Source organism: Scyliorhinus canicula, chromosome 8 (genome assembly GCF_902713615.1).
Source record: "Scyliorhinus canicula chromosome 8, sScyCan1.1, whole genome shotgun sequence".
In the NCBI taxonomy this organism is placed as follows: Eukaryota; Metazoa; Chordata; class Chondrichthyes; order Carcharhiniformes; family Scyliorhinidae; genus Scyliorhinus; species Scyliorhinus canicula.
In genome coordinates this window covers 127,287,065-127,309,889 of record NC_052153.1, presented here as the reverse complement: position 1 = coordinate 127,309,889, position 22,825 = coordinate 127,287,065, and the positions used below count along the sequence as shown (strand labels likewise).

The 22,825-nt window shown below is 49.9% G+C and overlaps 1 protein-coding gene across 5 annotated transcripts in view; it reads left to right on the top strand.

The window, feature by feature from the left end:
• The window catches only part of LOC119970492, a 309,781-nt gene that overhangs the window by 202,330 nt on the left and 84,626 nt on the right, over positions 1-22,825 (top strand). For all 5 annotated transcript variants that reach the window (XM_038805212.1, XM_038805211.1, XM_038805213.1 and 2 more), the window contains one exon: positions 9,516-9,746. In XM_038805212.1, the coding sequence (XP_038661140.1) occupies positions 9,516-9,746 (231 nt within the window). The remainder of the gene's footprint in view (positions 1-9,515; positions 9,747-22,825) is intronic.

Sequence of the window (22,825 nt, the reverse complement as noted above, 5' to 3'; positions counted from 1 at the left end):
ACCGCAACCCCCCCTCTCATCGCCGCAACCCCCCCCTCAACGCCGCAAACCCCCCCCCCTCCCAAACACCGGGACACTCTCTCTCTCCCCCCCTCCCCCCCCCCCCAAACGCTGGGACACTCTCTCTCTTCCCCCCTCCCCCCCAAACGCCCCCCACACAAACGCCGGGACTCTCTCCTCCTCCTCCTCCCCCCCACTCGCCCTAGGTAGTTTTAAAGCTACTCTGTTTTTCGCCGACGTGACCCGTGGCCACGTCGGTGGGACTTCGGCCCAACCGGGCCGGAGATTTGGTGAAAGTAAAAATATAATGAAATCCCGCCGGCGCCAGCTGTTTTCAGAGGCTGCCGGCGGGATTTGCACAACGTCGGTTTTTGGCCGGTCGGAGATTTAAAAACCCGGCGGGAGCGGGAATAACGCCGCCGCCGGCCGATTCTCCGACCCTGCGTGGGGTCGGAGAATTTCGCCCCCGGCGTGGGGAGCGGAGAATCGCGCCCCCTGTTTCTGATTGTAAGGCATCTACATTTGTCTGCACCAATGTATCTACAGAAGCTTTTGCAGTCAGTTTTTATAGTCCTGCAAACTTTCTCTCGTACTTTATTTTCCTCTTCTTGACAATTATAATCTTTATTAGTGTCACAAGTAGGCCGACATTAACACTGCAATGAAATCACTGTGAAAATCCCCTCGTCGTCACACTACGGCACCTGTTCGGGTACACTGAGAGACAATTCACTGTCCAATTCACCTAACAAGACTTGTGGGAGGAAACCAGAGCACCCGGAGGAAACCCACGCAGACACAGGGAGAATGCACAGACAGTAGCCTAAGCTAGGAATTGAACCTGGGTCCCTGGCGCTGTGAAGCAATAATCAATTAATCCCTTGGTCCTTCTTTGCTGAATTCTAAACAGCTCCCAATCCTCAGACCTGTTGCTTTTCTTGGACAATTTATATACTTCTTCCTTGGAATCAATCCCTTGGTCCTTCTTTGCTGAATTCTAAACTTTTCCTAATCCTCAGACCTGTTGCTTTTCTTGGCCAATTTGTATGCTGCTTCCTTGGATCTAATACTATCCCTAATTTCCCTTGTAAACCATGGATTGGCCACCTTTCCTATTTTACTTTTGTGCCAGACAGGAATAAACAATGGTTCCAGTTTGCCCATGCTCTCCTTGAATGTTTGCCATTGCCTGTCCACTGTCATCCCTTTAAGTAACATTTCCTAATCTATCATAGCTAACTTTTGCCTCATACCATTGTAGTTTACTTTACTCTCCACCTTGATGAAAAATTCTATCATATTATGGTCGCTTATCTCCATGGGGTGTCTCACAACTGGATTGTCAATGATTCTGTTCTCATTACACAGTACAATACACAAATATTAAACAATAGATGGATTTTGAAGTAGACAAATTCGTGTAACTAAATTAAAATGTATTGTACCAACTCATCCAGTTATAAAGTCATTGGGTGCAAAATTGGGTTTGTTGGGTTGGTATTGGTGCCGTTCGGGGGCCATAATAGTACTGATCCCTGCGGTATCCCACTTGTCACTGCCTGCCAATTTGAAAATGACCTGTTAATTCCTACTGTTTGCTTCTTGTCTCCCAACCAATTTTCTGTCCATCTCAATACACTATCCCTAATCCCTTGCATGCACACTTCTGCCATGAATCATGTTAAACATTATCTTGGTGAGAACATTAGCATGCATGCAGCACGGTAGCATTGTGGATAGCACAATTGCTTCACAGCTCCAGGGTCCCAGGTTCGATTCCTGGCTTGGGTCACTGTCTGTGCGGAGTCTGCACATCCTCCCCTTCAGGGCCGGCTCAAGGTACCGGCAACTCGGGCAGTCGCCCGGGGCGCCATGTGCTAGGGGGCGCCATCAACGAGTGCGTGACCGGCGTCAGAGACCTGCCGACAGAGAGACCGGCCCGCCGATTGGTGAGTCCCGATCATATACCAGGTCACTCCGCCCCCCCCCCCGCCCCCGACACCCGACCCCCCCCCCCGCCCCACCGACCCGACCCCCCCCGACCCGCCGACCCGACCCCCCCAACCCCCCACCGACTCCCACCCCCCCGACTCCGACCCCTAACCCCGACTCCGACCCCCCCCCGACTCCGACCCCTAACCCCGACTCCGACCCCTAACCCCGACTCCGACCCCTAACCCCGACTCCGACCCCTAACCCCGACTCCGACCCCTAACCCCGACTCCGACCCCTAACCCCGACTCCGACCCCTAACCCCGACTCCGACCCCCCCCCGACTCCGTTCCCCCCCCCGACTCCGACCCCCCCCGACTCCGACCCCCCTCCCCCCCGACTCCGACACCCCCCCCCCCCCCCCCACCCCCCTGTAGGGCGCCGAAGTTCAGCTTGCCTGGGGCGCCAGCAACCCTAGGGCCGGCGCTGCTCCCCGTGTGTGTGTGGGTTTCCTCCGGGTGCTCCTGTTTCTTCCCACAGTCCAACGATGTGCAGGTTAGGTGGATTGGCCATGATAAATTGCCCTTAGTGTCCAAAATTGCCCTTAGTGTTGGGTGGGGTTACTGGGTTATGGGGATAGGGTGGAGGTGTTGACCTCGGGTAGGGTGCTCTTTCCAAGAGCCGGTGCAGACTCGATGGGCCGAGTGGCTTCCTTCTGCACTGTAAATTCTATGATAATCTATGATAATGTCTGCCAGAAGCATGCAAAGCATCCAGTTCATAAAGTCAATCAACATGTAATTTTTGAGCATAGTGCTCCAGCCAAAGCCTTCACTTAATCTCACTCAGCTGAATATGTCTTCAGCAGCAGAAAGGACACTCCACTGGGTTATTGAAATAGATCATTAACTACTTAGAGGTTAGTTACTGGTGTAATTCTGCTTCAATTATTCCACAAGTATGTGGTACATTCCATAGTTCTTTCAAATTTGAAAAATGTACAAGGAGTGATGTGGCAGATTGTTTTTACTGACGCAAACGTTTCTACGCAAAGCAGTTGGTCCCTGACGTGTGTATGACTTTACATTCCCCTGGAAGAGAGTATGATTGGGAGAATGAGCAGAGGCCACATAGAGCAAGGCAAGTTGCTAGAAGAGATACAAGGCAAAGTGGAAATAAGGGCTTTCAGCATGAGGCCAGATCTGTGCCTTATTCAGGGAAATTGTCCTATTTGAACTTCAGTAAGGAATAATGTGCTCTTGTGGCTCAGTTGGTAGTGCCCCTGCATTTGAATCAGAAGATTAGGACTCAGGTCCCACTCTAGAACTTGTTGGCCTTGGACATGGTTTACCAGATCTGTAATTAACATGCTAATGCTTCCAGCACATCCTCACTGTTCCTCAAATGGGGGGGGGGGGGGAGGAGATGGGAAGTGTCAAGGTATGAAACCAACAAGTGAGGAACAATGCATAGGATGTGGGCTCTTTAACCTGACATCTGTTGTGTAAGGGAGATCACTGAAGCTTTTTATTAAAAGTGAACTATCTACATTCCATAATCTCTTGTTAGAAAGAAGCAGATAAAACAAACACACTGCTGCACTATAATTGCTAGCTTTCTCTGGTGCAGGATGCCATTGACTACACACAAATCACATTGCAGGTGCCGATTGCCAAATCTCCCATATACCGAAACTGAAAGGGATTTTGTTCCCTCAGCAGCCATCTAGTGTGTGGTGGCATGTTGGCACAGTGGTTAGTATTGCTGCCTCACAGCAGCAGGGACCTGGGTTTGATTCCGACCTTGGGTGACTGTGTGGAGTTTGCACACTCTCCCTGAGTCTGCGTAGAATTCTTCCGGGAGCTTCGGTTTCCTCCCACAGTCCAAAGTTGTGCAGGTTAGATGGATTGGCCATGCTAAATTGCTCCATAGTGTCCAAAATTAGGTGGGGTTACGGGGATAGGGCGGGGGCATGGGCCTACATAAGATGTTCGTTCAGAGGGTTGGTGCTGACTCGATGGGCTGAAAGACCTCCTTCTGCACTGTTGAGATTCTATGATTCTATCTACATACAGAAACTATTCAGGTTAATTCCCAATCGCCTGGCAACCATCATGGCACTGCTGTTGTGCAACAATCCACTATGCCATCAACATTTGAGATATAATGGAAAACCAAAGGATGGCTACAGAACATGAAAAATCAGTTTCTGACAATAAGTCTCATAACAAATTATATACATGTGGGACAATCCATGCGGTCATCTTGAAAAGACAGCAGGTTTGTGTCAGATGGAAGCATTGCCATTCGCCTAGAACAGTGTCTAAAACCATCCTAGAAATCTGTTGGAGGACAGATTTTATGGGCTGCTGTGATGCTCTGCAAGGCCTTTTGAGTACTAATCTGTAGCCATGGTGGCAGAAAGCTGGCTATAAAGTCTCAGCAAGCGACTACTCAGGCCGGGGTATTTATATCCTAGCAGTCCTAGGAAAAGAGGAGAGAGATGCCCCGCCCCCCTCATCTGGGTAAATCGTACTCAGCTAAGGCCACAGGGACGCTGAGGTTGCAGATCCCTGGGTCTTCTGTGAAGTTGTAATACCACTACCTTCCACCCCCTCCCAAGTCCAATATATTGTCCATTTTGATGGGAGAGTGGAAATTATTCGCCTGGGATTGTTTATCCAGCGTCTACCGTTCCTGGCCCTGCGGGGTATGACCGACTGGGAGGCATTGCTTCATGGTCAAACATCCGAGCGGTTTCTCCATTTCTTACTCGGCGAGTAAGGCAAACCTCCATGTCCGACTCCTGGATGGATTGGTCAACCTCCCGCATTCAGAGTCACAAAGTTCAGCTGCCTTGCTGGGCATCATCGGCAGCTGTTCCGGAGCACCACAGGCCTCGGTTGATCCTCGGGCATCTGTTCCATTGGCTTCAGAGATGGTCCATGTGTAGTTTAGAGCAGGGGTGGGCAAACTTTTCCGTGCAAGGGCCACATTCAGAAATTCACAATTTTAAAGGGCCGCATAGTATATTAAGTAAAATAATTACTTCACCCGGTTATGATTCTGGGCGCCTCATATAGAACATAGAACAGTACAGCACAGAACAGGCCCTTCGGCCCTCGATGTTGTGCCGAGCAATGATCACCCTACTCAAGTCAACGTATCCACCCTATACCAGTAAGTAACCCAACAGCCCCCCCCCATTAACCTTAAAAAAACATTTTTTTTAAATTGTTTTAAAAAAAAATTTTTTTTTTTTTTTAATGACTTGGTGGGCCGCATAAAGACCTTTGGCGGGCCGTAGTTTGCCCACCCCTGGTTTAAAGTCTTTACCTTGTAACTGCACCATATAGGAGACCGGCCCGGACCATTTCATTATCGTCCCTGGAATCACTAAATTCGAGACTTAAATGGCATTGTCTGTAACAAATTCCCTAATGGGCCTAGCTCACTTTGCTCTGTCCTGTTTCTCCTGGTCGCAGATCCTATCCCCAATGTCACACGAGGCTCAATCGTGTACTCAAGTGACATCCGATCAAAAGTTCCACGAGCGTCACACCAGTATCAATGGATGGCATGGGAGCACAGTGGGGGACTTCTGGTGACAGGGATGTGCTGAGAAGTTGCACATCAGGTGGCTCTCCACCCGCGAAGCTGAACATTCGGCACATTTTGCTCTATAAACGCCTGCAAATGATACAGATCATCCCCACACCATTAACAAAACAATGAAAGGAGGAAAAATGTCAAACAACAGCCAGTCCAGAGGACGAGTGGAGGCCAGGAGTGGAAAAAGCCTGGACAAAGAGCACGCCAGAGTGAGAGGAACTGACCCACTGCACGAAAAGCCTCCCGATACCAGGGTATGGATGGAGGATGTTCCTTTCAAGAGAGTTGAAGGAACACCGAGAAGAAACAAAATCGGTGGCCGAAGCTCAGGCAATCATGCAGGTGGCCCTGGACAAAGCCAAAAAAAAACACTGGAGGCCCAGGAAGCAACAAGTAAAGATCTGGAGAGGGCTGTAATGGACCAGAGTGACTGGATTGTCACCCTGGAAAAGGAAGTGGCAAGGTTGGTCACGGCACAAGGCAACCTGAGAGAAAAGGTTGAGAATCAGGAGAACCGGTCGAAGCGGCAGAATGTACGAATCGTGGGCCTACCGGAGAGGATCGAAGGTAGGAACCCCACAGACTATTTGGCCCAAATGCTGGGTAACCTGGTAGGAAGGGACAGCTTCCTCAACCCACCAGAAATCAACAGAGCGCACTAATCGCTCCAGGAACAGCCGAGGGCGATAATTGATAAAATGCACTGGTACCAGGGCCTGGAAAGAGTCCTGCGCTGAGCCAGGCAGTCAGAAAACTGCTGATGGGAAGTCACAAGATCCGGATCTACCAAGACATTGGGGCTGATCTGGCCAAGCACTGGGCTAAATTTAATAAAGCGAAGACCGTGCTGCACAGAAACAGTGTGCGATTCGGACCCAGCCAAGCTCTGGGTCACATATCAAGGAAGGATCTCTGCAGTCCGTTCTCTGCGGACGCTGACATGTTTGCCGCAGAGAACGGACTGGAGAAGCGGCAGCAGGTGCAGCGATAAAGAGCTCGCGGAATGTGATTCTTATAACGCAATGTTTTAACAAAAAAACTTCTCTCCCTTTTACAGTCTGTTCAGCCAACAGTAGACCATTGCCACAGCGACTGCTTTATGCAGGAGAACACTGTCTCGTTTTGGAGACGAGAGCAGTAAGAGAGGGAAGGATGAGCAGTTACAGTTAAGCACAGGGGAAGGTGAGGGAAATAGCAGACAGGAAGTCCAGAGGATCGGGCAATGTGAGGAAGTGCTAATAACCCCCAGGAGGTGGGCCACCACACTAGCAAGGTAGCTAGCACTGGGATTCATGAAGAAGAAAAAAAGCCACGGCATGTTCCCCGCATGGGAGATGGGGGGAGGGAGGGGCAGGGGGGGAAGAGAAGTAACGGGCGCGCAGGGTTAACCAGAGTAAGAAGCAAGGGGAATGGGGGGGGAGGTGGGGGGGTAGAGAAGACACAATCAGGTAAAAATAGGTGATGAAAGATGGACGGCATTAGACTGGCTACAACAGACCACACGTGGCAACTTGGAACAAAATGGCACTGCAAGCAACCACTTGGGAAGGTCCCAGGACAAAGGGAAACCCTGGAGTGCAGTGACTCATCCATATGGCGAACTCACAGTTGGTGGCCATATTGGGTGGCCTGGACAAAGGGAAGCCCTGGAGCGCAGGGGCCCGACTTCATAGGGAGAACTGTGACCGTGGCCATTTAGATGGCCTCACGGTAGCATGGTGGTTAGCATCAATGCTTCACAGCTCCAGGGTCCCAGGTTCGATTCCTGGCTGGGTCACTGTCTGTGTGGAGTCTGCACGTCCTCCCTGTGTGTGCGTGGGTTTCCTCCGGGTGCTCCGGTTTCCTCCCACAGTCCAAAGATGTGCAGGTTAGGTGGATTGGCCATGATAAATTGCCCGTAGTGTAAGGTTAATGGGGGGATTGTTGGGTTACGGGTATACGGGTTACGTGGGTTTAAGTAGGGTGATCATTGCTCGGCACAACATCGAGGGCCGAAGGGCCTGTTCTGTGCTGTACTGTTCTATGCTCTATGTTCTAACAAAGGGAAACCCCAGAGTACAGGGGCATGTCTAACAGGTAAGTATGGTTGATCCCACAGGAGCAGGAGGACAAAAATTCCCTATCAGGATAGTCATCTGGAACATCGGGGGACTTAACGGCCCTGTGAAAAGATCCAGAGTCTTCGCGCACCTGAAAATATGAAAGACTACATAGTCTTCCTCCAAGAGATGCACCTGAGGGAGAAGGACCGACTGCGGGTAAGGAATGGCTGGGTAGGACAGACCTACATTCCTGCTATGGCCAAGGGGTTAGCAGTTTTGCTAAGTAAGAGGAAGATGTTCACGACGACAAAGACGGTTACAGACCGGGGGGGGGGGGGGGGGGGGGGGGGGGGGGGGGGGGGGCGGTCCGTCATGATCAGCGGTGTTCTAGACAGGGCATCGGTAGTCCTCGTTAACCTGTACGCTCCCAACTGGGATGACACGGAGTTTATAAAGAAGACCATGACGGAAATTGCCGACATAGATACGCATCGGCTGATCATGGAGGGACTTTAACTGTGTCCAGGACCCATGGATGGACAGGTCAAACAACAAAATGGGAAAGACCACCAACATGGCAAAGGAACTCAGCCCATTGGTGGGGCAGATGGGGGCGGTGGACCCAAGATGTTTGGGAACTCGGCCCATTAGCGGAGCATTGGGGGAGGGCCTCAGGTGACGCCCTGTGGCTGTCCCGTTGGCGTGCGGTGCACTCAGTGATTACGCTGTTTTAGAGGTGGCGCAGCATCCAAAAAACAGCACCGCCTCCAGTTTTGGTGTAAAAATGGATTCTCCGGAGAATCAGCGAACTCGATTTCAGCAATCGGAGAATACCGCCCTGTGTCTCAGAAACGGAGAATCCCGACCATTGTCTCACACTACTGGCCATGAGTAATAGTAATTTGGCACTACAGTTTACATATCTTAGTTTTTATTTACATTGATTTTAAAATGCAGCATCTGGCTGATAAGTCAGTTTTTTGGTAGAGTTTATTGTGGAAGTTGCTGAGGATACTCTGAGAATTCCCAGCTCCTCTTTGTATTTTGTCTGAATTTAACATTACTCAATAAAGCTGATGAGTATTCAAAACTTGCCAAGTCCACATGTGCACAATCCAATTTAGGCTGGCAATAGTTCTTTCAGATTGAATGAAAAATGTGCAGCTATTAAAATTTAGTTTTTTGTCATAGAATTTACAGTGCAGAAGGAGGCCATTCGGCCCATCGAGTCTGCACCGGCTCTTGGAAAGAGCACCCTACCCAGTAACCCCACCCAACACTAAGGGTAATTTTGGACACTCAGAGCAATTTATCACGGCCAATCCACCTAACCTGCACATCTTTGGACTGTGGGAGAAAACCGGAGCACCCGGAGGAAACCCACGCACACACGGGGAGGATGTGCAGACTCCACACAGACAGTGACCCAAGCCGGAATCGAACCTGGGACCCTGGAGCTGTGAAGCAATTGTGCTATCCACAATGCTACCGTGTTGCCCTTCTTTAAATTCACTTATTTCTTCACTTAAAGTATCAATGTGACCACTGCCTGAGATTATATTTACAACATTCTGTGAATCTCTCATACGTATTTATTTTTGCAACAGAATGGAAAGTACTGGAAACACACACGCAGGCCCCTCGGCATTTCACAAAGGGGTATATACCTGAAATATTAAATTATTTGTTCACTGCACAAATGTTGCCTGATGGGCTGTGTCTTTAAAGCATTTTCTAGTTTTCTTTCAGATTTCTAATATGTGCAGGTTTCTGTTTTTTTAATTTTTATATTATGTTTTCAATTCCTTTTGTATATTTGTAAAAATAAACTATGTAGAACTGAGTAAATATTGTGCCTCTATTCAACAATTTTTGATTTTCAGTAAATTGCATACATAACCTTTTGTTTTCAATGTCAATGTTTTGCAGTGTATCCTGGAATCAAAACTCTGCAAGTTGTACCGACACCTGAATGCAATCAAACATATACTGAGCCTTATTCTTGCACCAGGCCAAGAACCTCAAGCTCAGGTTTGTCACATCCTTCCTCGTGTTGTCTATGCCAGGCTACTAAATCAAGTGACCAAGTGCAACCAATCACTGGAAGAGTGCTGCATAGATCTGCTGACCATCACACTGATTGTGCCATCTGCCCCTTGGGTGAGTGCATATGTTCGGTTAGCCACATTTTCTGTCTAATAATAAGGCGGGGAATCCAGAACTAAGGGTCATAGTTTGAGGATAAAAGGTAACGTTTTAGGACTGAGGTGAGGAAAGATTTCTTCACCCAGAAAGTGGTGAATCCATGGAATTCACTACCACAGAAGTAATTGAGGCCAAAGCATTGTGTAATTTCAAGAAGGAGTTAGATGTAGCTCTTGGGGCTAAAGGGATCAAGGGTGTGGGGGAGGGGAGGCTGGATCAGGGTATTGAACTTTATGATCGCCATGATCATAATGAATGACGGAGCAGGCTCGAAGGGCCGAATGGCCTCCTCCTGCTTAGATTTTCTATGTTTGTTTCCTGTTATTTGATGGTTGCAGATAACGATATATGATTTGGAATACTGTAATTTTCTGAAATAGAATTTTCACCTACTCTTCACAATATTTTCACATGAACCTACTTGTAAATAGTGTTCTGCTGTCATTTGCATGCAACAAATTTCAGTTCATGAAAATATATTTATTTCTAAAATTGAATTAAAACCAAAATGACTGGAAATTATTAAAATAAGGTGAGTGTGGGAAATGTTCTGTTTGTTGCTGGTTCATAAAATTGAAGTTTTGAATAACATAATCTTTTCTTAATTAACTTGTTCCATTGTCAAGCTCTTCCAAATGTGTACAGCATTAATTGGATGCAATAAGTGCTCTTTCTATAATGTACCTCTTCCCTCACTCTATCCCCATAACCCCACCTAACCTTTTGGACACTAAGGGGCAATTTAGCATGGCCAATCCACCTAACTGCACATCTTTGGACTTTGTTCATTGATATTTCCTTGTTCATTAATGTATTCCCCAAGGGCACCTCTAGCATCCCATATTTCAGTGATTCTTTTTTTTTGCTCTCAGAAAGCTGTTGCATAATTTTCTGTGCTTCAACAATAACTACATTTGCACGAAGACTGACAGAACTTTACTGATGTAACATCAGCAATCTCTGATTTGGAGTTTCAATGCGGCTAATTCTAAACTTAGTTCTTCCGCATTTTTTAACTACTTTCAATCTCATGATTCCTTTTTTGGATAATACTAGTACGTTTAGGTTTAGATTTAGATTCATTTTCAATGTGTCGGGGTACAGTGAAAAGTATTGTCCTGTCCAGGCAGATCATTCCATGCATGAAAAATTAGAGGACATACAATAAATACACAATGTAAATACAAAGACATAGGGTGAAGCATATGGAGTATGGTGCTAATAACAGGAGACAAGATGTGCAGAGAGATCAGTTCAGTCCATAAGAGGGTCATGCAGGAGTCTGGTAACAGCGGGAAAGAAGCTGTTTTTGAATCTGTTGGAAGAGAGAATAAACCAGGTGGGAGGGGTCATTGATTCTGCTGCCCGCTTTCCCAAGGCAGTGGGAAGTGTAGACAGGTCAATGGATGGAAGGCGGGTTCGCTTGATGGACTAGGCTGTGTTCATGATTCTGTAGTTTCTTACGGTCTCGGGCTGAACAGTTCCATATCAGGCTGTGATGCAGCCAGATAGGATGCTTTCTATGGTCCATCTATAAAAATTTCTAAGAGTCAATGTGGACATGCCGAATTTCCTTAGTTTCCTGAGGAAGTGTAGGCACTGTTGTGCTTTCTTAGTCGTAGCGCTGACGTGGATGGACTAGGACAGATTGTTAGTGATGTGTACACCTAGGAATTTGAAGCTGTCAACCATCTCCACCTCAGCCCCATTGATGCAGACAGGGGTGTGTACAACACTTCGCTTTACCGGCTCCTTAGTTTTGCTGACATTAAGGGAGAGATTGTTGACGTTGCACCATGCCATTAGGTTCTCTGTCTCCCTCCTGTACTCTGACTCATCGTTGTTTGAGATCCAACCAACTACGGTCATGCCATCAGCAAACCTGTAGGTGGAGTTGGAGCTAAATGTTGCCACACAGTCATGTGTGTATAAGGAGTATAATAGGGAGCCAAGTACGCGGTCTTGCGGGGGCCCGATATTAAGGACTATCATGGAGTAGATGTTGTTGTTTATCCTTACTGACTGTGGTCTATGGGTCAGGAAGGTGAGGATCCAGTTGCAGAATGAGGAGTCAAGTCATAGGTTTTGGAGTTTTGTTTTGAGTTTGGCTGGGATTATGGTGTTGAAGGCGGAGCTGTAGTCAGTGAATAGGAGTCTGATGTAGGAGTCCTTGTTGTCGAAATGCTCCAGGAATGAGTGTAGGGTCAGGGAATTAGCATCTGTTGTGGTCCGATAGTGGTAGTATGCAAATTGCAGTCAATCTAACCGTTCTGCGAGTATGAAGTCGATGTGCCTCATGACCAACCTCTCGAAGCACTTCATAATGATGGATCAAGGCCACCAGACAGCAGTTGTTAAGGCATGTTGTCTGGTTCTTCTTTGGCACCAGTATGATGGTGGTCTTTATAATCCTAATCTTTTATTAGTGCCACAAGTAGGCTTACTTACACTGCAATTAAGTTACTATGAATATCCTCTAGTTGCCACACTCCGCCGCCTGTCCGGGTAGAGGGAGAATTCAGAATCGAACCTTGACCTTGGCGCTGTGAAGCAACAGTGCTAACCACTGTGTTACCGTGCCGCCCAAATATTGTCATTATTATGGGTCAAGATGTCCAAGGCTTGGGCACTCTGCGGACATGGCCGAGACACAGGACACCATGTACCTGGGCCACCTGAATATTGCTGCGGCACTCCAGAGCTTGACCCAATCACAATGGGCCATGGCTGCCAGTGTTGAAGGCATTGGCCTGGCACTCGTTGATCTCAGTCAATCACAGAGGGACCCAGCACGCTCACTTCATGATGTAGACCAGTCCCAGAGGGACGTGGCCTCGTCCCTTTGCTCAATCGCCGCGAGCATTGAAACGCTGGTCAAGACGGGAGTCGGCATCCAAGTCTGGCAGCGCCTGGCGCAGGGAGCCCCCAGAACTTGCTCGGGCTGCACCTCGTCCCCAGGAGTAACCTGTGGACTATCGGGCACCCCGAGGGGGGAGGAGATGCTGGAGCCCTTGCTGGTGACTCCCAAAGGGGAGGTGCTGAACACCGCAGTGCCACTTAATCCCCTCCCTAGTGTCCCTGGCGCATTCGATGGACAGCGGATAAAACAGGATGACACCACACCTGCATGGCCCAGAGCAAGAGGGACATCCGAAAGACAACCCATCCAGTCCCGGTCACTCCATATGTATATATCACAATAAGCCCCTCTGTACACTGATCTTCTGACCTGCCTCGGCACTCTGTCTGAAGGATGTGAGCATGGGCTGGGGTGGGAGCAGAGAGCGTGCCGCGTTGAGGGGAGGGTGGGAGGCCGCTGGTGGGGGGGTGGGGCGTGGCATTCGAGGTGGCATAGGTCTGGGGGTGGGAGGCATAGGTGGTGGATGCAACGAGGGTGGACATGTGCGGTGGTGATGGAGGGGTGTGCAGTGAGGGTGGTCAGGGAAGGGGGTGTTTGGAGGGGGTGTGCGATGTGTACGCTGATGGGGCAGTAGGTGGCCAGGCCCCCTAGTCGATAAACCTGGAGGCGATTCGATTGTCCCATGCGCGGCGATTCAGACGCACAGGTTGTGTGGCCTCCTATGGTGGCTCTATGCCCTGCCCACCATGGCCCTCCTCTGCATCCTCCTTGTTTAGAATTTAGAACAGTACAGCACAGAACAGGCCCTTCGGCCCTCGATGTTGTGCCGAGCAATGATCACCCTACTCAAACTCACGTATCAACCCTATACCCGTAACCCAACAACTCCCCCTTAACCTTACTTTTTTAGGACACTACGGGCAATTTAGCATGGCCAATCCACCTAACCCGCACATCTTTGGACTGGACGAGGTGGTTGGACGAGGTGGTTGGACGAGGCTGAGCTTTCATCCTCCTCCAGCATGTCATCCCTCTGCTGCACCAGGTTGTGGAGGATGCAGCAGGCCACCGGGGTCCTTTCAGGCGTCAGATGGGGACCTGTCTGTGATCTCGCAGACCTCAGTGCGCAAGTGCATCCGCACCCCAACTGAGGCCCTGTATGTCCGGTCAATGCAATACATTACCTTTGGGTGTGGACCGAGCCCATCAGGTTGCTCAGGCATCAGGATTCGCTGTCATCACCGGATTCGCCAGGGCACCTCCACTGGGGTCCAGGCACCTGAACTGCTTTATGAGCACGCAAAGTAGACAAATCTCCAGGGCCAGATGGCATCTATCGCCGTTTGCTGAGGGAGACAAGAGATTAAATCACTGACCCTCTAACAGAAATATTTGTGTCCTCGTTGGCCACAGGTGAGATCCCAGTGGATTGGATGATAGCGAATGTTGTACCGTTATTTAAGAAGGATTGCAAGGATAATCCGGGTAATTATAGGCCAGTGAGCTTGACATCAGTGATAGTGAAGTTGTTGGAAAAGATTGTCAGAGATAGGGGGTGGTATTCTCCCCTACCCGGCGGGGCGGAGGGGGTCCCGGCGTAGCGGAGTGGCGCCAACCACTCCGGCGTCGGGCCTCCCCAAAAGGTGCGGAATTCTCCGCACCTTTAGGGGCTAGGCCCGCGCCGGAGTGGCTCCCTCTCCGCCGACTGGCGGCAACGGCCTTTGGCGCCATGAGGCCGGCGTCAGGGCTGGCCGAAAGGCCTTCGCCGGTCGGCGTGAATCCGCGCATGCGCCAGTGCGTCGGAAGCCGCTGACGTCACCCCGGTGCATGCGCGGTGGAGGGGGTCTCTTCCGCCTCCGCCATGGTGGAGGCCGTGGCGGCGGTGGAAGAAAAAGAGTGCCCCCATGGCACAGGCCCGCCCGCCGATCGGTGGGCCCCAATCGCGGGCCAGGCCACCGTGGTTTAAACCACCTCTGTGCCAGTGGGAGCAGGCGGCGCGAGCGGGCCCCGGGGTCCGATCGCCCCTGCCCCCCACCAGGACCCCGGGGCCCGCTCGCGCCGCCTGCTCCCGCCGGCACAGAGGTGGTTTAAACCATGTCGGCGGGAGAGGCCTGACAGCAGCGGGACTTCGGCCCATCGCGGGCCGGAGAATCGCCACGGGGGCCCGCTGACCGGCGGGGCGCAATTCCCACCCCCACCGATTCCCGGGTGGCGGGATTTACGAAGGCCTCGGGCGAATCCCCGACCCTGCGGGAGTCGGAGAATTCCGCCCAGGATCTATGTACATTTGGAAATGAATGGTCTTACTAGTGACAGACAACATGGTTTTGTACGAGCGAAGTCATTTACTAACTAATTTACTAACTAATTAACTCACTAATTTAATAGAATTTTTTGAGGAGGTGACAAAAATGATTCACGAGGGAAGGGCTGTGGATGTCGTCTACATGAACTTTAGTAAAGCATTTGATAAGGTCCCTCATGGCAGGCTGGTACAAAAGATTAAATCACATGGGGTCAGGGGTGAACTCGCTGGATAGATTCAGAACTGGTTTGGCCATAGAAGACAGAGGGTAGCAGTGGAAGGTTAAGTTTCTGAATGGAGGTCTGTAACTAGTGGTGTTCTGCAGAGATCAGTACTGGGACCACTGCTGTTTGTAATATATAGAAATTACTTGGAAGAAAACGTAGTGGGTCTGATTAGCAATTTGCAGATGATACTAAGATTGCAGGAGTTGCGGATAGTGATGAAGATTGTCCGAGAATTCAACAGGATTTAAATAAGCTGCAAAATTGGGTAGATAAATGGCAGATGGAATTTAACCCGGACAAACACGAGGTGATGCATTTTGCTCGATCCAATTCAGGTGGGAGCTATAAAATAAATGGCAGAACCATCAGGAGTATAAAGGCACTGGGCGTGGAGGTCCACACATCCTTAAAAGTAGCAGCACAGGTAGAAATGGTGGTAAAGAAAGCACATGGCATGCTTGCCTTCATAGGATGGGGCATCGAGTATAAAAGTTCAAAAATTATGTTACAGTTATATAGAACGTTGGTTAGGCCATATTTGGAATACTGTGTCGAATTCTGGTCACCCCACTACCAGAAGAACGTGGAGGCTTTGGAGAGAGTACAGAAAGGTTTACCAGGATGTTCCCTGGTATGGAGGGTATTAGCTATGAGGAGGGATCGAGTGAACTGGGATTGCTCTCCCTAGAGAGACTGAGGATGAGGGGCGACTTAATAGAAGGTTATAAAATTATTAGGGCTATAGATAGGGTGAACAGTTGGAGGCTTTTTCACAGGACGGAATTGAAAATTACAAGGGGGCACAAGGTGAGGGGACACAGGTTCACTGGAGATGTGCAGGGAAAGCTTTTTAAACAGAGGATTCTGGTGGCCTGGAATGCACTGTCAGATGAGGTGGTTGAGGCAGATATGTTTGCAATCTCTAAGACTTATCTGGATAAGCACATAAACAGACGGGGTATAGAAAGATATAGGTGGTGGTCTAGATAGGATATGTGATCGGCACAGCTTGGAGGGCTGAAAGACCTATTCCTGTGCTGTATTGTTTTTTGTTGTTTGATCTTTGACACACTCGATCTGGTATGGGCAGGTTCCGGTTCTGCAAGGCCCCCGCCCGAACACATCCTGCTGGTACAGCCTCAGTAAGTCCACCATGGATGCGGCGGCTAGAATGATGGCAACCATGCCTAGTAAGATATCAAAATCCATTGTCTGCAGGAGTAAAGTACGGATATGTTAGCATGATGAGTGCTAACGCATGCCCGATCAGGCCCAATGGGCTACACGGTGGCACTAGCCTGCATTGCAGCAACAGCTCCCACATGTCCCCCCCTCCCATCCCATCCCCACACCCCATCACCAGATGTTTCACTGGCATTCTGCCCTCCACAACTCACCCCTGTCCTTGTTGGTGTCCGGCACCGGGGAGGGGGCTTCTGGCCCCGGCACCAGTCCCTGCCGGCAGTTGTACCGGTGACTGGCCTTACACATGCCAGCTGTAGGCTTTGTGGCCCTCCCTGTGGGATCTACTATGAGCGTCTTCCATGGATGGACTGCGTGATGCCCCGTCAGCAGGATGGCTCCTGGGTAGGGAGAGGGCACTCATGAGGCCGATATCACTCTACGTGACCACAGTGGGCGATCAGTGGGGTGCGCAGCAAGATGGCTGCCTTGCAGGCCACGGCAATCGTGGCCTGTGCCTGGATAATCCGATCCTGGAGGGTCACTCTAACCCCACAGCCCATCCCCTGGTCACCCGTCACTACTCCCCCCCGGTCCTGGCAGATGCCCCTCCAGCCAGTGGCAGCATTGGCAGCCCAGGGTTAAACCTTTGGGAACTGTCCTACCTCCTCCCTTTCCCTCAGCAGCCACAGCACCTTCTTCTCAATTTTATATACTAGAAGTGAATATTGCCATCGATAATTCCTCCTATCGGATGCTGAGCATCGCTGCAGGCTCAGAGAATTCTGGGGCTGGCCCATTAAGGATATACAGTGTTTACTCTACAATTTGCTTTCACGCCACTGTCAATAGCATGGCAAACTGTTTGGCACACAGCGCCGGCCATGATTTTCAGCTGACACGCGATTCTCCACCCAATCGTGTTTCCCAATTCAGCTGACGGAGAATCTCGCCCTCTGTTTGTCTTGTGCCTATAACATTGATGAGACCATCAATTCACGCGACATGTGGTTAGAAGTGAACAGTGGTTTTAATTGTCTTAGAACAGAGCCTGCCTGTGACAAGATGAACTCCAGATGAACTGGCAGGCAGGCTCTCAGCATCAACCTTTATTCTTCCGGTTAGGGGGAGGAGCCGTGGGTGGAGCCAAGGGTGGAGCCCAGTACAAACTCCCGTACACTCCCAGTACATCTCCTCCTAGTGGCAGAGCAGCACAACTGCTTGTGTGCCGAGCTTACAGAGACATAGTACAACATGTGTTATACAGTATGAATTACTCTACTGTGATTCACCACATTCACCCCCTGTAAAACAATCAAGTCCGGCGCGGGTGCTGGCTTACAGATTGAGTCTGTCCGGTGGCCGAGTTGTCCGCTGTGATCGGCGGAGCATCGGGGTTGCAGCCCCTTCTGATGGCTGGATGAGCACCGTCGTTTGGGGTACGATGGCGGACTCTGTGGGCGATTCCGCCTGAGCTTCGTACCCGTCTGGTTTGACTGGGGACTGGGGGCGCTGGGAGCTAGCTGGCGCGGGCGCGCAAAAAAAATGTAGCGAACTGGTAGGTGCGGGGGCGTGGGGGGCGAGTTGGGTGGGATGTAGTGTGAGAGGTACCTCGGCGATGGTAGTGGGGGGGGTTGGATCCTGCAGGTGCTAGGTCCCGGAGGGATACAGTGTCCTGACGGCCGTCAGGGAACTCTACGAAGACGTACTGGGTTTCGAATGCAGTAGGAGCACTTTCTCTACGAGTGGGTCAGTTTTGTGTGCCCTGACGTGTTTCCGGAGGAGTACTGGGCCCGGTGTCTTCAACCATGCCGGGAGCGAAACCCCCGTGGTAGTGCCCCTGGAAAAAATAAAGAGCCGCTCGTGAGGGGTCTGGTTGGTAGCGGTACATAAGAGGGACCTAATAGCGTGGAGCGCGTCGGGGAGGACCTCTTGCCAATGGGAGATCGGGAGATTCCTGGACCGGAGGGTCAGTAGGACGGTCTTCCAGAACGTTGCATTCTCCCTCTCCACCTGCCCGTTCCCCCTGGGGTTATAGCTGGTAGTCCTGCTCGAGGCGATGCCCTTGCCGAGCAGTTACTGACGCAGCTCGTCGCTCATAAAGGACGAACCCTGGTCGCTGTGTACATAGAACATAGAACAGTACAGCACAGAACAGGACCTTCAGCCCTCAATGTTGTGCCGAGCCATGATCACCCTACTCAAACCCACGTATCCACCCTATACCCGTAACCCAACAACCCCCCCCTTAACCTTACTTTTTTTATTAGGACACTACGGGCAATTTAGCATGGCCAATCCACCTAACCCGCACATCTTTGGACTGTGGGAGGAAACCGGAGCACCCGGAGGAAACCCACGCACACAGGGATAGCTGGGGAAACCAAACAGGGTGAAGATACTATGCAGGGCCCTAATGACTGTGTGGGAGGCACGGGATAGCAAAGGGAAAACGGGAGAACTCGTCTATGATGTTCAGGAAGTACACATTCCTGTTAGTCGAGGGGTGTAGGCCTTTGAAATCGATAGCGAGGCGTTCAAAGGGCCTAGAAGCCTTGACCAGATGGGCCCTCTCTGGTCTATAGAATTGCGGTTTGCACTCCGCGCAGATCGGGCAGTCTCTGGTGACTGCCTTAACTCCTCGGTGAAGAAAGGCAGATTTTGGGCTTTAATGTAGTGGGCGAGCCGGGTGACCCCCGGGTGGCAGAGGTCATTGTGGATGGCTTTTAAGCGGTCGCTCTGTGCGCTGGCACACGTCCCGCGGGACAGGGCATCTGGGGGCTCGTTGAACTTCCCCGGTCGATACATAATATTGTAATTGTAGGTGGAGAGTTTGATCCTCCACCTCAGAATTTTGTCATTTTTAATTTTGCCCCTTTGCGAGTTGTCAAACATGAAGGCAACCGATCTTTGGTCGGTGATGAGGGTGAACCTTCTACCTACGAGGTAGTGCCTCCAGTGACGAATAGCCTCCACAATGGCTTGTGCTTCCTTTTCGACTGAGGAGTGTCGAAGTTCCGAAGCGGAGAGGGTTCGGGAGAAAAGTGCGACTGGTCTCCCTACCTGATTTAGTGTGGCTGAAAGAGCTACCTCTGAGGCATCGCTCTCAACCTGGAAAGGGATGGATTCATCCACCACCCGCATGGCAGCCTTGGCGATGTCCTCTTTGATGGAGTTGAAGGCCTGGTGAGCCTCAGCTGACAGGGGAAAAAGTGTGGCCTTAAAGAGTGGGCGGGCTTTGTCCGCATATTGAGGAACCCACTGGGCATAATACAAAAAGAACCCCAAGCACCATTTGAGGGTCTTGGGACAATGAGGGAGAGGGACCCAGGAGTCCGTTTTCCACGACATAGCCGAGGATGGCTAGTCTGGTAGTGCGGAAAACGCATTTCTCCTTGTTGTATGTGAGGTTAAGCCTCTGGGCCGTCTGGAGAAATCGGTTGAGGTTGGCATCGTGGTCCTGCTGGTCATAGCCTCAGGTGGTGACGTTATCCAAGTATGGAAACGTGGCCTGCAGCCCGTACAGTCCAACATTCGGTCCATTGCTCGTTGGAACACCGAAACCCATTCGTGACGCCAAAGGGGACCCTGAGGAAGTGGAAGAGGCGCCCATCGGCCTCAAACGCCGTGAAGTGATGGCGGATTGGGAGTTGGTGGTGTTGTAAGGAAAAATCCCTTGTGCCAGTGCATTCAAGAGGTCGAGTCTCAAGGCAAGGTTCAAAGCGTTTTTACTGTACTGTACAAGTTCTGAAGTCCTTCAGGGAGACTCACGCAGCCAGCTCCTAACAATGGCTTGACCACGGTGATCTCTCCGATATGCAGACGAGGTTCAATATTTATAGAGAGTACAAGCATTTGCAAGGTTTTGGCGGGCTTTTGCCGTTTTACATTTGAATAGTACAGATAAATAGTACAGATACATGATTTCCTGGGCTTCCTGACTCTGACGTCAATGTCTCGTTATCTGCTTGGTTTTAATAGGTGTTCCCTTGACTTACAATGGGGTCCCAGTATCTCTATGCTGTACCTTGATTAGGTGTTGAGTGTGGTTCCTGGGTTAACCTGGGAATCTATTGTGTCAGCCTCCTGTTTGATAGGATTTGTGTCTGTGTGTAAAACTAATCTAATCAATATATTTAATCCTGAGATTTATTTTGCCTGCCTGGGTCATTTTGGTTTTACAACATTTCATTTTATAACATTTCATTTCATAAGTCTTAGTTTTAATCAAAATATATATATATCTGCCCCACTGTCAGGGTCTTGACTCGCAGATATCCCGATCTTCTGGCCAGGGTGCCGTTTTAAGATGCAGCTTCGTGCTGTTGCTAGGCAGATTATAGGTTCTCCATTTCGTTCGAAAAAGGTTTCTCAGCTGTGCAAAAATGGGATTCAAACGAATGCCCATCCCTTTACATCATAAATGGTGCCAATCAGTCCAATAAATGAAGAATGCTTTGATGATGTAAATATTAATACGAATCCAATATAGCCTTAAAAAATGTCCTACTTCAGTCCCTCCTCTCGTCCAGGGGGTCCCATTCATGGCTGACCCCCCATGGACGATCTTCAGAGGTAAAGGGACCTGCATAGATGTCGTCCTTGCTGTTGTTCCTCTTCCCCCATGGTGTGGTACAGTTCTTGTATCTGGATGCTGGCAGTGGGTAGCGTTCTTGATACAATATTTGCACATATGACTTTAATACAAGTTAGACCCAGGCAGAGTGTGAACAGGATGGCTATTACTAAAATTACTCCTTTCATGATGTATGCTCCCCGAACTGTGTTAAACAACCACCCTAACCACCCATCAGTCCCTGTGAGTCCCTGTTTAAAACTATCCAATTGTTTTTGTATCCTGGACATGGCTGCTTGTTATGTTTAGTGTCTCGTTGTGTACATATGTGATGCATTTTTCTTTGATGATGGTGCATACCCCTCCTTGTCTGGCTAACTGATAGTCTACCGCATATCTTGTTTGTTGTGTGTATAATCTGAGTTCCGTGAGTTCTTGGTCAATTGCCCCTAGTGCTTGTAGGGTGCTGTTTCCCAGGATGGTCAGGCCGCATATAAAGAAATTCCTATTCTTGGCGCTGACCACCCCTGCTGCGCCCCCTAGGGATAGTGTCCCCAGGAATCCATATCCCAATGAGGATCCCAATGTGACAGGGGTCTGCCAGTCGGCGCAGAATTCTGCACTGATGGCCCTGGTCACTATGAGTTTTTGGACATGCCCTTCGCTTGGGCATGGAACCGTGAGGGGTTTGATTGTCCCCACGGCAAAGAACCTTGGAGGCCTATCTGTGGCTGTCATATTTACATTTTTAAACAAAAACACATAACCCTCTTTAACCCGATAACATTCCTTACCCCTGGGTCGTCTGACCCCATGGTTCCATATTGTGGAACCTTTCTTCCCCCGGGACTGCCCACTCGATTGTACCTCTTGGTGAGAATCAAATGGGTATGTCCACGAGGCTGAGCTTACGTGGGTGCCGTTGCACTTGCCACACATGAGCTGCCTACCCGCGGTGACTGCAATGCATTTTTGTTGTTTGCAGTCACAAGTGAAGTGTCCTTCCCGGACCCGGCACTCCTGGAGGGCACAATGGGCCTCAGCGCACGAGTCATTTTTAGGGACAAAGGCATACACGCACCCCCATCCCTTTCCCTTGAAACATTGTGGGTAGTCCCCATGTGTCTCTACCCATTGGGGTCCCATCCCCCCTGAAATTTCCGGCTCAGTGAGCTCTACACATCTCCCTTGTATCCCTTGTTTGAAATGTCCAAAATGTTCCTTGCAGGCGCCCCCGATGTGTCAATAGTAAACAGGTCATGTGGGAGCCACCCTGGTGTTGCGATAAATAGAGAGTTTACCGATCGCGCTGAAGGGTAACAAGCGGTCCTATTCCCATAGATCTGCTGGTGTGTCCTCAGGAATAGGTTTTCTTCCACAATTGGTGGTTCTGCTCCCCTAACCCTCATGTGTTGGAGCGTATTTACAATGGTCATGGCTATCATTAAATGTATCTCTACTCCCATCTTGGTTTTTTCTTTTTACAATAATTACGATATATACAGCAAATAAACAAACAGGTGATTAAATTAAAGGTTATTGGTTTTGATGTCTTGATCGTAGGTCTGGTCCTGGTCCCTATGAGATTTGAACAATGAAAACAGTACCTTTAGTTTACTTGTCTTTATACAGCTTCAATTGGGTCCAGTGTTTCCAGATCCCCTGTCCCCTTATATCTATGCAGGCACAGGTGTCTCCGCTAATAATGATGTGGAGATGCCGGCGTTGGACTGGGGTGAGCACAGTAAGAAGTCTTACAACACCAGGTTAAAGTCCAACAGGTTTGTTTCAAACACGAGCTTTCGGAGCACGGCTCCTTCTTCAGGTGAGAAGGTGTCACCTGAAGAAGGAGCCGTGCTCCGAAAGCTCGTGTTTGAAACAAAC